Source organism: Tachypleus tridentatus, chromosome 1 (assembly GCF_004210375.1).
Source record: "Tachypleus tridentatus isolate NWPU-2018 chromosome 1, ASM421037v1, whole genome shotgun sequence".
In the NCBI taxonomy this organism is placed as follows: domain Eukaryota; kingdom Metazoa; phylum Arthropoda; class Merostomata; order Xiphosura; family Limulidae; genus Tachypleus; species Tachypleus tridentatus.
In genome coordinates, this window is record NC_134825.1 from 133241161 (window position 1) to 133255504 (window position 14344).

At 31.1% G+C, this 14344-nt stretch overlaps 1 protein-coding gene across 10 annotated transcripts in view; it reads right to left on the reverse strand.

The window, feature by feature from the left end:
* Atac2 (Ada2a-containing complex component 2) overlaps positions 1-13571 on the reverse strand; it is a 94639-nt gene extending 81068 nt beyond the window's left edge. For 4 of the 10 annotated variants that reach the window (XR_013013421.1, XM_076452949.1, XM_076452966.1 and 1 more), the window contains exons 1-3: positions 13359-13514; positions 12372-12419; positions 5013-5174 (exon numbers count right to left, since the gene is read on the reverse strand). Coding sequence is in view for 9 of the 10 variants with exons in the window: in XM_076452949.1 (XP_076309064.1) it covers positions 5013-5118 (106 nt within the window). In the remaining variant the exon portion in view is untranslated. Of the gene's footprint in view, positions 1-5012; positions 5175-12371; positions 12420-13358 lie in introns of all 10 variants that reach the window. The other 6 variants (XM_076452977.1, XM_076452984.1, XM_076452990.1 and 3 more) reach the window with 3 other exon arrangements.
* Positions 13572-14344: the final 773 nt, after the last annotated feature.

Consider the following 14344-nt stretch of genomic DNA (forward strand, 5'->3'; position numbering starts at 1 on the left):
CATGAAGGAAGAAAAGCTATCCTTTGCCTACTTTACCTGTGATAACCCATGGATGAGTACTATCTAGATTGGGTCTTGTTTGGGAAATTATGCACTGGAAGTATACCACTAGCAGTTCTGTGGAACACCCCATCTCATAAATGAGCACTATGTGGGGCCTTGAATGCCCTTTATTCATCTACATAACCATGACACACTCACTGTATTAACTATATACATCTACCCAGCATCTTTAACTGACACCAATCAGTTATAAACAATTATCCTAATGTTGTAATCACTGGAGATCTTGACTCTAAACATACAGATTTCAATTACAGATCCACAAACAGAAACTGCAGAATACTTCATCACTTACTTAATGATAACAACTACTATACTGTTAATAATAATAGCATGCCACACTAATACAGAGCATATTAGATCTTGTCATAGTTTCTCGACCTCTAATCTCTCACTCCAATAACTTTCAAGTCCTAAATAATTTTGACAATGACCATGATCCTTTCTCCTTCAACATAAACATATAAAGAGCTAAAACTAAAAAAGAGGTAGGGAAGAAAAGGTATGATCTTCCTTCTGAATCATCCAAGTCTTAGGAAAAAGCAAGCACTCAGGGAATAAAATCAAGGTAGATCTGTGAAACAAAGTATGGGAAACATCCAATATATAAAGATCACTCCTGAATTTCAAGAAAAAAATGATATAAGGAACAAGTGACCAAAAGTTCAAAGAGGGCCTGGGTAAGTGCATGTGTAACTAAATCGATGTTCCATTATGACAAAGGAAGTGGATAAGGGGAGTTATGAATTCCTAAGGACTGCACCAATATGAAAGAAACAGAGAATTAAAGAGAAAATAATTGTGAAAAAAGTAAAAGATAGATAATAAGGCCCTCTTATAGCTTAAGATGGTAGAAACTGACATACTTTGGTAAAACAACCAAGTGAAGATGGTTCAACAGTGAAAAATGGCAAAACAGCATGAGAGTAGAGATGGAGGATGGACTATCAGTTAAAAACATGTGCTTTGGATGCCAGTCAGTGAAGAAGAGGAAATGAAGATTGAGACAGCCAAAAAAGATGCTATCAATATAGTCAAAGTAGGACTATCAAAAATAAACACTATGACATGTGGAAGAAAGCAAAAATGTGGGTAAACATACAGAAAGAGATGAGTTGGCTGAGTGCATCCACAGCCAGAACTGCTGGGTGAGGTATTGTGAGTCAAAATGAGAGAGTGTGGTACTGAGATGAGTACTAAAGAAATTGACCATTTTTGTACCCAATTTGGAACAAATCCATCAAAATATCTACAGGTTGAATAACTAATGGATAGGATGAACCCTGTCCAATTGAGATCTATCTGTCACCAAGACCTATACCCCTGGGACAGGACAAACAAACTCATTGTAAATGAGCCCAAAACAGAAAGTCCAAATGCAAAAGCAATTATCTTAAGAGCAAGCTCTACCCTGGCAATTGATATAGGAAAAGACTGCAGATTTGTCAGAGTGGATCATAATCAAGTGTGATATCCAAAACTAAATAGTAAAAAAAAAAATGACTGATAAGAGGCCAAGAGAGCCACATCAGGAAAAGAGATGCCAGACATAGTGTTGGCAAAATCCAACCACCAAGAGAAAAGAAGGTGGCAGCATCACAACACAGGGCAGAAAATCATGAGAAATTTTCCATTAGTCACTCAAAAACCACTGAAGAAGCTTCATGTGAGCCAAGCCTGGAAAGAAAGACGTTCTAGAAATGCATGAATACCAAAAAAAAAAAGATGAAACCTCTCACATAAGAATTACTGGAGAGGTAAGAGTAAAAAATGACTAGATACTCAATGCCACACAGATTAGTGGAGAATTCTAAGACCAAACTGGTCAAGGATAGAGAAATATTCTAAGGTCAACCAATCAGGTTTAACTAGAAAAGTTTACCAGTCAACTCAGAAGAGCAGGATAAACAGTCATAAATGTAAATGGAAAAAAGAGAAGAAATGACAAGAGATGGGTGGAGGGTTTGTGTAGTTCAGAAATAGGAGTGGAAATGCGAGATTATGAGAAAAAGGGAGGAAAGGCATTAACAATACCATTGAAGACATCAGAGCAAATAAAAAAAGCCAGATGTATATAGTGAAAACAATAATTGGAAAAACAAATTGTAAATGAAATGCATTATATCTTCAAAGGTCCCAACAACAGAAGCATGAAGTAAGCAGAAGAACAAACCCTGGCTGAGATATTGAGAACGTCCAACTGTAGATCACAAAAAAAAATTAATGAGATCATTATGTAGGGCTTCAGATATAAAATGAAGAGCTGATAAGTAATGAAACAAATGGGTAAGAAAAACAAAGATGGGAAAACTGAGCACTAATGTCAGTAACTCCAGGAAATATAAGGGACTCCAAGGATTGAGAAACTAATAACAGAAAAGGAAGAATGGCAATAAGTCATGGTGAAGGAGTCCTGGAGTCAAAGTCAAAGCACTTAATAGTGAGAATAAAACAGATATAGGAATGTATCAACATAAACTCTATGTCCATGATCGTCAGAATAAGAGTCATTTAGTAAAAAACAAGAAGAATAAAAAGATACAGGAGAAAAGTAAAGAACAAATATGAGTAATCAAACCCACAAAGGTATCTGGAGAAGGAACATTGTCCTCAATAGGTTAAAGGAAAAAAAAGAACATATGACACAGCAAATGATGATGGTAACATCTTTCACAATTAACAAGTTGGGATAGTGTTAGCAACCGTGGAAGAACCTTAGGAGAAAGTAATATTCACTACCACTTGAGAATTCATGGTCACTGTAGCAATTTACCAATCTGTTGTTTCAATTATTCAATGGTAATGTAATCTTACATTGAAATTAAAACAAACTAAAAGGAAACTGCTGTAAAATTGCACTGAAAATATCCCACAGTGTTTAGGAGGATCTATTATGTATGGATAATTTGTTACTCTTCTGATGATGAAGGGCTATTGTTACATATAGGTCATATTCTGTACTCTTCTAATTCACATTAGAACATCAGGGAGATAACTCAAAGCTAGAGGCAGGCACAAAATCTCAACATACTACATATTCAAGCTGTTTACACTGAAGTGAAATTATTTGACATTCTTTCCTAAGAATCTCAAAATCTCAACATACTACATATTCAAGCTGTTTACACTGAAGTGAAATTATTTGACATTCTTTCCTAAGACTTGTTGAGTCTCATAAACTATGGTGACCACAATAATTCAAGTAGCTTTCATATATAAATTTAAAATGGAAAAAAATTGGCAAGTACAGGAATAAAATTTCCCAAGAATAAATTTGCCTGATTATAATTTATATTTTTAAACTTATTTTTGGTTACCTAGATAATTATAATCATTCCTAGCAACTAAACCAAGATCACATGACAAGACCTTTTTATGAAGTGAATACCCTCCTCACCAAATTAAAAAATATGGCTGTAAAATTGATATAAATGATAACCTGCTCTGTTGGTTATACACATCATCAGTCATGTAAACTACATTAGTACAAAAATTAGAAACAAATGGGAGAGGATTATCCTGTGGCTATGGCAAATTTATCAATATTTCTAGAAATACTGAAGATAGGATATTATAATTTTATAATTTTGATTGTAATGATATATACTTTGTGTTTCTAATTGGTGTAAAAGTGCATCAAACTATTTTAGAAAATTCTGAAATGGAACAATAATAGCATAAGTATGGCATATGAAACAGAAATATTAAGTTGGGTATTTTTTTTAGATACGATACAGACTTCAATAAAATCCTACATTTTCATGTTAAGTTTATTGACATATGTTGAAAATAAAGTTGTCATCAAGTTTTGAATATAACACTGTAAAATGTCATATGCTAACTGACACAGTCATACACACAGAACTAAATGTTCTTTTTTTTTTTAGAATTTATTTTCTATTCAGTAGATTTCGAATAAAAATTATAACAAGTTAATACATCTCAAATGTTATTAATGTAGCAGGGAAACTTACGTGCTAATTGATCAAAAAAATATTTAAAAGTTTTTCAAAGATATGCTAGTTGTTTAATTTTTACCATGTGAAATAGTACAGTTTTAACAATTGAGCTTTGTAATTTGCACTTAAAAATACAAAAAAGTATTAACTTTTTATAATCAAACTGTTTTGTGGCAAGACAATTCAAGTATTGAAAATGCATGACTCTCTTTTACTCTGTATTTTGTAAAGATATGTACTACAAATGTATACTGGTGAAGAAGACCTACAAGATGAGACCAAAACTAAAGCTTAGAAATCAGAGCTATATACAAAAATATTTACAGCTTATAAATGGTAAACGTGGTGATAGTACCAATTGTAAGACAGCTGATAATGATAATGTTGCAAGGTTAGACTTGTTAATATTTGAAAAAGCCATTAAAGCTAAAAAATTATTTTGAAAATATTAAATTTGTCATAAATATTATTACATGTGAAATACACAAACAAATGTTAACTCTTGTTGTACAATACAGCAGTAAGTTTTTCTTTATAATTTAACAGTAATTAAATTTTGAAGCAAAAAATATGCACAAGAATGTTTCATACAAGGCAATATACTTAAAAATATGTTCCTAAATTCATAAATGTAAAGAATAAAGATATACATAACTTTCATAGATGACAGCAGAATTTATAATTTCAGAGACTATATTAATGTTTAATAATAATATACCTATATTTATCAAACAGAACCACATTGTGTCTATACAATTAAAGGGAAGATATATTTGTATACTAATAATGACCTACAGCTATTGTAAAAGGAAACACAATACCAAAAATAATGCATTTTATAAACTTGAAGAAATTAAATTCAATCTATCAGTTTTATGAAATTATCTGAAACTGGCACTTCTTGGTAACTACTGGATTATTTTATAAAGCTGGAAATGCAATAACAACAATTTAAAAGCTTAGATAATTTTATAAACAAAAATAACAAACCTGGATGAAAAAGTTTTTTACATTCCTGACACTGAAGCATGTCAGAGTCTGTTGTTCCAATGCCACAGTAACAATGGGAAGATGTTCCACATCCACCCAGATCCATGAGAGATTTAAATGTTTTCTCCAATATCACACTTTCCTAATATTTCAGTTTATGGTCTGAAAAAATAATGATATTATAACCACATGAAGGAAATATTTTGTCATATTTAACAGATGAAGTAACATGCTACATGAATAAATATTTCTATTATAACTTGCTTTGTTTTTGGAAACATACATATTTAGTTTTGTATTACCTATTCACATGGATAAAATACAGAAGAATTATTTACTTATTCCCATTTTTATATGCATAAGTGCATAAAGATTAGTGAATAACTAGTATTATTAAATAATTTTCATAACATTTTTAAGTATCTTTTACAATGTTTTGCTCTAAACCTTTATTTCATACTTACCTCTACACTATAAATCCCTGTATAATCATTAAACCTCAAAAGAAAAATGGGAATTTAAAAACTTGTGCATTTGTTTCCTCCCAGTGGAAAAAAACAAACTTGTAACTGTCCTCTGAATCTTTACATTTTCTAGGTTTTTACACACACTATAACTAACTCTTATGTATAGGGTGATTAAATATAAAACTCTTTAAGTTAAAATGATCTTAAAATAGCCATAGAGAAATTAAGTTTCACAAAATGCACACTGAAAAGCATATAAATTTTAATCAAGTTTGAGTATGATACAAAATGTTTCAAAAAATCTCATGAAATGTAGAAAATACCCTTTCCATCATTCTTAATCTGCATATTAAATCTATTTTTTGCTAAATAAAACAACTACAACCATCAGCTGTTCTCAATAGTCACTGATCTTAACGATATCCTGCATACTGTCACACTTTACCAAATTTGCCAGTTTTGTATGTTTGAAACATGAAGGAAAAAAAAATCATGAAAACAATAAAAAAATAATCTCATTTTCATTGTCATGTCTAAGCTTTCCTCAAAATAACTTATATAGTCCTCAGTGTGTTTCTGATAAAATTTTGCTCTCCTAAAAGAAATAACTTTTAGTGTATGTTTGTTTTTTTTATAATCACCCTGTACCTCCAATATCTTAGGTGACATCATTCTTGATTTTACAATCATATATTAAGAGGATTTCTTGCTGTAAACATAGCATGAACAGAATAAGCAAGTGGCTTTTATTTTTACTTACAGTAGGAAACATGTTTTTGAAAAATTATTGTCTCCCAGTGTTTATCCACTAAAGATTTGAATACCCAATCAAAACATCAAGTTGTCCAAGTTGATTAGTTAATGACTGTTTGGCCAGAATTACATAGCCTGTGACAGTCAGTTAAGGACTTCCAGTCACTTGCAGCCTATAGATTAACTTTGTGACTTCATTATTCATTTAAAGAAGCAACTTCTTAAGTGTTGGTGTAACATATATGATATGTGGACATATTATGCACTTGCAGCGATCTATGGTAATACAGAATTTTAAATTTTTTTTTGATATTTTAGTTTTTGCATTATCTTGCTACATTTGGTCCAGAAAGTTGTTACTTTGTTTCATTTATTTATTCCCTAGTAAGTTAGATTTCTTTGCCCACATGGGTGTTCTAGTATTGCATGGAGACTGGATTAAATAGGTTAGCTTGGAATATCCCTTTTTGGCCAATAATGACACTGATGGTCAACTAATGCTGGACAAAGTTCACATTCTAAGTTTGAGCAAACTTTCTTTGTTCAGTTCTATGTCATTTTTTTTCCTGTTGTTAGTTCCATAGGGATTAACCTTGAGGAATGGAAAGCTAACAAGCCATTCATTAATCCAGTACAGGTGACTGTCCACTTACCTAAGGCACGTCTTGTTTTGTCTTGTCTGAATAAATTTTGTTTCATTATGTTTAATGTGTCCAATCTTTTTATTTCTCATGTAACTTGAAAATCAGTCAAATTATCAACATCAGAATGTTTCTCTTATTTTTTGATGGAATCTGCTATTATTTCCAGTTTACATGTCAAATACTTGTCATGAAATTGGTCTTATCCAAACATACCATGTATGCTGTTAATGGTTATAATGAAAGAAAAAATGTGTATAACATTTTCCATAGCAGCATGTTAACTTTAATTTACTAATTTAACATGTATTTTTTAAACCGTGGTGATGTTTAGAGGGAAAATTTTTGCTCAATGAGATGTCCTTCTTGTATGAATGTTGGCCTGATTTTCAGCTACTTCTTAAAGTTACAAATTAGACTTTTAAATGCCTATCTAACAACTTATCCTAAATGCTATCAAAGCTGAAGCCTAAAAAAGGGTAATTTCCAATTGTTGGTGGCATTGAAGGATGTGCTTCCTCAATGTGTTTCAATTATGGATCTTTAAAACTACTATGTTTTATTAACACATTTTCTACATGGAAGTTTATTTCTAGGGTATTTTTACACCCTACCATGATGCAACTTCATATAAATATAGAAAAATTTCCTAATTTTATTACATGCCAGATCAGATCAATAATACTCTGAGTCTTCACAGTATACTGTATTTACATCACAATTTGTCTCTTTTTGATGTTGTAAGCATAGGTTACAGATCCAAGACAATGTCTCACCTCCATGATTACTGACTCTCACTTTAAAACAAACTTACTTTTGATGTTGCATTTCTTTTCATAAATACATAGCTTTGGAAAAATTTGACATTACTTTGATAAAGCATAAGAAGCATACCTTGTGAAATATTATAAAACTTCATTGCTGTAATCAAATGAAGTCAACCATCAAAATTTCTCTAATTTTTATAAATATCCAAAAAGTTTTTTTTAAACAATATTCCAACTGTGGGCAATTTCTCTAAGTTTTTCTTTAGATGAATTGAATCATCATATTTTAAGTTTTGTGTTAGACAAAATTGTTTTTTTTTTCATACAAGTGTCTTTTGCCAATAATTTTTGGTCTCTTATAATCTATTGAAAAAGAACCATTTATTTTTAATAAGATGCCAATTTATGTAACAAAGTGCTGAAGTAGTATTTCCTATGTGCAATTTCTCATCTAGAAAAATAAAAGCTCAAATTACCTACCTGGTTAGATTCTCACTTTGAAACAAACCTAAAATTGCAAACAAACTTTCAAGACGTCTTCAAGAAAAATAATTAAAAAATAAATAAAAAGGTGGAGTATATAAAAAATATTTGGGTGAGGAATTATCCTTTTTTTTCCAAAACCTGGTAAGACATTATACGTAGGTTATAGTTAATGTTTTAACAGTAATACTTATTTTGATATTTTCATATTGTGCTAAATATTACACTATGTAAATAATCACAAGCCTTTTCATTCTTAGTAACAACAAAATTTAATTTAAATCCTTTTTAACTTTCATATCTACTTGTTCATCTTTTGCGGTTTTCACCATAAAGTGTATAGTGTTTTCATTATTCCTTTATATTTATACTAATTTCATAATAAGTTGATTTAATTACCCAATAATAAGTTACTGATAGTGTCATCTGATGTGCAAGAAAAATTCAAGTCCATCAGATAGATGAAACTGATAACCTAGTTGTTTGTGTTTCTTTATGAATTTTCTTAATAATTAATCCTATAAAGATGTCATTTGATTTCCAGATACATAAGTTCAAAATGGTGGATTAATCAAAAATCTAGACAGTTAAACAATTCCCTGTGTGATTTATAAAAGAAGGGTTGCCATTCAGATTGTCGATTGGAAAAGTTTAATTGTTTAATAAATATTTGAGGTTGTTCTGAATTGCCAAACAATTTTTCTCAGCATTATTAACAGAATAAAAACATAGCACATGTATGAAAAACAAATATAGTAGAAAAGGTCAATACACAAATTTGCAAAACAAACAAAGAAAACTGAAACAAGAGTTGAGCTTAAGAGGTGAAAGGCTTAAACAATAGTACAGAAGCATGGTTCATAACAAATATACATAATTCATTATACCTTACATAAAAGGTTTTATTTGACAGGGCAAACCCTCTAAACTAACTCCAACCATTTACAAAAATCAAACTGTGATATCAGTTTTAAACTAGAGCTCATTTTATAGCAAACATAGTATGCTATGGATAAAACCAAAATTAAGGATAAAAGGTAATGCAAATGATTATATCTTTGCTTGTATTCAACTGAACTGCAATACAATGCTTTCACTTTCAAAACAATTGTATTAGAAACAACTAACATAACATGTATATAACAAAACATGTACATTGATGACAAAGTGTTACAATTGATGTAACTGCTAATTTCACCCTTCCACAACTCGCAAACAATATATTTTTATTAAGGCATATTCAGGTTATGTTTTCTGTATTTTTGAACAGGTGTCCTGCATACAATTAATGACACTGTCAACAGGATGTATAAAGATCATAAACATTCACTAATCCATTTGCTTAAACAACATATCAGATCAACTGTTTAGTTGGACTTATACTAACTTAGCTCTGTTTCATTATAATGACTTTTTCCAAAGAAGTAATAGGGTCATTCCATGTCAAATCATCCACATTTTGGAAAATGTTCCAGGTGACCCCCTCAAAATGCCTTGAAAGAATTCACATGTGCTCATCTACCCATATAATGAAAACTGCAAAAGATTAGATCAATATCTCTAATAGTTTCTGATTTACAGCCCTGTAAAATTTAATTTATTTTTGGCAAAATCATTCTTGGGCAACTTTGGCTGCTTAAAGCTGTAAGAGTAATGGTGGTAGAAGGCTGAAATTTGCTACACTGACTAAATTAGTCTCACAGAATTCAAAAATGGTCTCAAACCAAGTTTATCTCTCTTAGTAGTTTCATAGTGAGGTCCTAAAATCACCTGAAAACCCCAAATCGTAAAAAACATTGGTTTATTTAATAAGCCATAGCTCTAAGACTTAATATGATACAAAGCTGAATTTTGTTTTCAAATTTCCTCTAACATATCAGTTGATAAATCAGCAATTGTTGTAATTAAAAGTCTATTAGATCTCCTGTAAAAAAATGTAGTTGCATGCAACTTTTTATGATTTAGCTAAAAATAGCCCTACTTCAGGCTACAGTTTGACCATTATCACCAGTTATTCAGCCTTTTCAGATTTTTACCATATATTCTTACATCTCTGAATATGATCTACAAAAAAATCAGGATGGTGTTCAACCTACTTTTTGAGTTATAATTTTTTAAAGTATCCTCTGACCATACATTGTTAACTTGAAAAAAAACTTCAATTCAGGTGTGTTACTGTGTGCAAATATATCCATACAATTTTGAAATAATTTATGAATCCCATTGAAATATTCTAATCAGCCTTTACCATATATTCTTACATCTCTGAACATGATCTTCAAAAAATTCAAGGTTGTGTAAAATAATAAATTATCAAATTTTAAGTGTCTCTGACATGTACCATTGGGCAAAGGAAGGCATTCAGTTCTTTCTTGTCAATCAGAAATCAGTCCTGCAGAAGTGTGTGAAGTTTGATCTACTTGAGTGCTATGAAAAATGCAAAACTGCGGCAGGTATTAGGTCACATCATAGCTTTATTCCCCATTCTACCAACAAATTGTATATGAGAAGGCTATCAGATGATGATGTGTACACAGTTGTAACTGTTGGTATTAGCAGTGAAAGTGATGCTGCAGCAGCTCAAATTGGGTCTAATGATAGCAATGACAATTATCAGCCAGGGAAATATGTGGCATGCATATACGATCATGAATGGTATGTGAGAAACATAAAAGATAGATCAGATGAACATTCCAATGTGTTGGTGTCATTTATGAAGAAATCAAGAAACAAACTGTTCTCATGGCCTGCAAGGTCATGTAAAGATGAAAGCTGGATTCCTTTCTAACATATTCTTTGTCTGATAAGTGCACCTACTGTGCAAGGCAGTATTGCTCGCCACTATGTTCTAAGTCAAAGTGATCTCAACATAATCAAATTCGAATTTCAGAAATTTATTCACGTTGTCTGAACAAAGCAATGTTTATTTGATGTCGAGGCTAATTTATCACCAAAACAGTTTTTGAAACATTTCATTGTCACGATTATTGCACAATATTTCTCAGTTATCCCCTGTTGTAGCACTGTGCTTTTTTGTGTCTGATTTACCTTTGTATTTATTATATTATGAATCTTAAACTCAGCCATATCTGCATAACTGTAATGCATACACAATATAATTGCATTGCCATGTGGTCTAACTAGTTATGCCAATTATCATGTTCAGAAATGAATTAATTCTTTCTTGTTTTTTACAACTTCATTATTTAACATTGTGAAAGGCTGGTTAGAATATTTCAGTGGGATTCATACAATTCTGACAGGTATTTTTCAAAATTGTATGGATATATTTGCACACAGTAACACACCTGAACTGAATGTTTTTTTAAATAAAAAAGCATGGTCAGAGGATACTTTAAAAAATTATGACTCAAAAAGTAGGTTGAACACCATCCTGATATTTTTTTGAAGATCATATTCAGAGATGTAAGAATATATGGTAAAAATCTGAAAAGGCTGAATAACAGGTGACATGGTCAAACTGTGGCTTGAAGTTGGGCTATTATTAGCTAAATCATAAAAAGTTGCATGCAGCTAAGTTGTTTTACAGATCTAACAGACTTTTAATTACAACAATTGCTGATTTATCAACTGATATGTTATAGGAAATTAGAAAAACAAATTCAGCTTTTTATCACATTAAGTCTTAGAGCTGTGGCTTATTACATAAACCAATGTTTTTCACGATTTGGGGTTTTCAGGTGATTTTAGGACCTCACTATGCAAATCCTAGGAGAGATAAACTTGGTTTGAGACCATTTTTGAATTCTGTGAGATTAATTCAGTCAGTGTAGCAAATTTCAGCCTTCTACCACCATTATACTTGCAGCTTTAAGCAGCCAAAGTTGCCCGAAAATGAATTCGCCAAAAATAAAATAAAATAAATTTTAAAGGGCTGTAAATCAGAAACTATTAGAGATATTGATCTAATCTTTGGCAATTTTTCATTATATGGGTAGATGAGCACATGTGAATTTTTTCAAGGCATTCTGTGGGGGTCACCTGCAGCCCCCTGAATGATTTGACATGGAATGAACCAATAACGATTTCAAATGGTGATAAGAGACTTGTAAAAGTTGATACTGGTTAGAATGGAAGTTTACCTCCTTTGATGATGTATATTTGGAATGATCACTAACATAAATCATCTAATGATTGTAGCATACAGCACTAGTACTCTGGTCTAACTTCTCAGTATAATACCTTAATTATTCTAAACATTATTTCTATCTTGTGCAAATATCTTACCTTCAAATTGTTCTCCTGCCCCAGCAGCTAGAACTATGCATAACAGATCTGAAAGATAATTGATGATGCAACAAGAATTATCCATCGTGAACTCAATAACTGAATTAAAAAACAAACAGGTTGACTCAAAATGGATATAGAAGATAAATGAAAATTGTAGAATAAATAACATTCTACAATAAATAAATTAATTTCAGAAATTTAAATTGACTGGTATGAGAGAAAACTTAAAAAAGAATTACAGAAGATCAAAAGAATTGGCTTAGTGGTAAACAACACTTTGTTTTAAAAAAAAAATTTACCATTTAACAAATTTAAAGACTGCAACTTCGGTACATAAAATATTATAAATTACACTAAAGATGTTTTAGAGTTAAAGAAAACTTTTCACAGTTGAAACAGAAGAAATATGGAGCTAAACAACTATAAATATTTCAACCACGGTCACTATATGACTACGTAATTCTTACATTATTTTATGAACACCCTGTTAACAGTGTGCTGAGAGAGAACAATTTTTATTTTCTTACACAAAAGTCATGAAGAATTTAAATGTGTTTATTTAAAACATTTTAGTCTAAAATGTTGAATCAACATCAGGAATACATTCAGTGGGAATGCTAGCTAACTTCAAGTTCAATTTAAATTAACGTTGCAACACGTTGTTAAATCACAAGTACATTATGGTCTGCCTGTTCCACTTGTTTAGGATCTGCTTTTATTGAAATACATACCCACAGCCTGAACAAAAGTGATGTTTTGTGTACAATTCAAAATCAAATAGAGTTGAATGATTTACTTAGCACTTCGAGAAAATGACATTTCTCGCATATGGAATAACTTACGTGTTTAACTTATTAATTTTAACCGTGAATTTTATAGAACAACGATGGTTGCTTCAGGGAAACAATTCAGTTTCAAATACTTTTATTAAATGTTTCTACTTCTACTGTAACTACTTAATAAAAATACAAAACTTTTCATTACTTTTCTCTTTGCATTTCACAGTTGTTATGCTTGATTACACTATATCTGGAATTAAATATTCCGAAACGTCACTTAGTATACAAACCTCATGTATATTTAAGTAACGACATATCATTAATAACTTCAACACACCTTTACTCGTTTTCGTCTTGCTACAAATACTTGGGTGCGTTCTTAACACACTGACTATTCTCGTAAACAGTCATAAATTATATTATTAAAATAAAAACAAAAGTGGTAACTTAAAATGTGAAATTTAACTTGTAAAATTCTATTATGAAAATGATAATTACAGTTGTAAGTAAATGGACTATTTTGAATTATATCACTGTGAAAGTCCCCCCTTAGTGACGCAGCGATATGTCTGGCCTTACAACGCTAGAATCCGGCTTTCGATACTGATCAGAATAGAGCGCAAATAGCCCTTTCTGTTGCTTTGTGGTTACATTAAACAAATAAACTAGTACCAGCAGTAGTAGTTTTGCTTGTAATACTAATACAAAACGTTTTCTTTGTACTTTTTATTATTATTATTTATATTATGGCCTGGTGCTTAGGATGTTCGACTCGGTGTTTGCGGATCACGGGTTCGAATCCCCATCACACCAGACTTGCTAGCACTTTCAGCCATGTGAGTGGTATAATGTGTTGGAAATCCAGCTGTTCGCTGCTAAAGAGTAACTCAAAAGTTAAGATGGGTTGTACTGACTAACTACCTTCCCTCTAGTCTATTAGGGCTAAATTAGGGGCACTTAGCGAAGGTAGTCCTCATGTAGCTTTACGATAAATTCACATCATATCTCCCTTTATTTAGAATTGTTACAATATTGTGAAAAACTCTAGGACAAAGTCAAAAATTTGATTTCAGTCTATTTTCAATGAACAATGAAAGATAAATCACAGGTGAAACATCAAAATTTGATTAATATTCATATTTAGTACAACAGAAACTCAATGAAAGTACTTGAGTTCAGCAAACAGTTAAT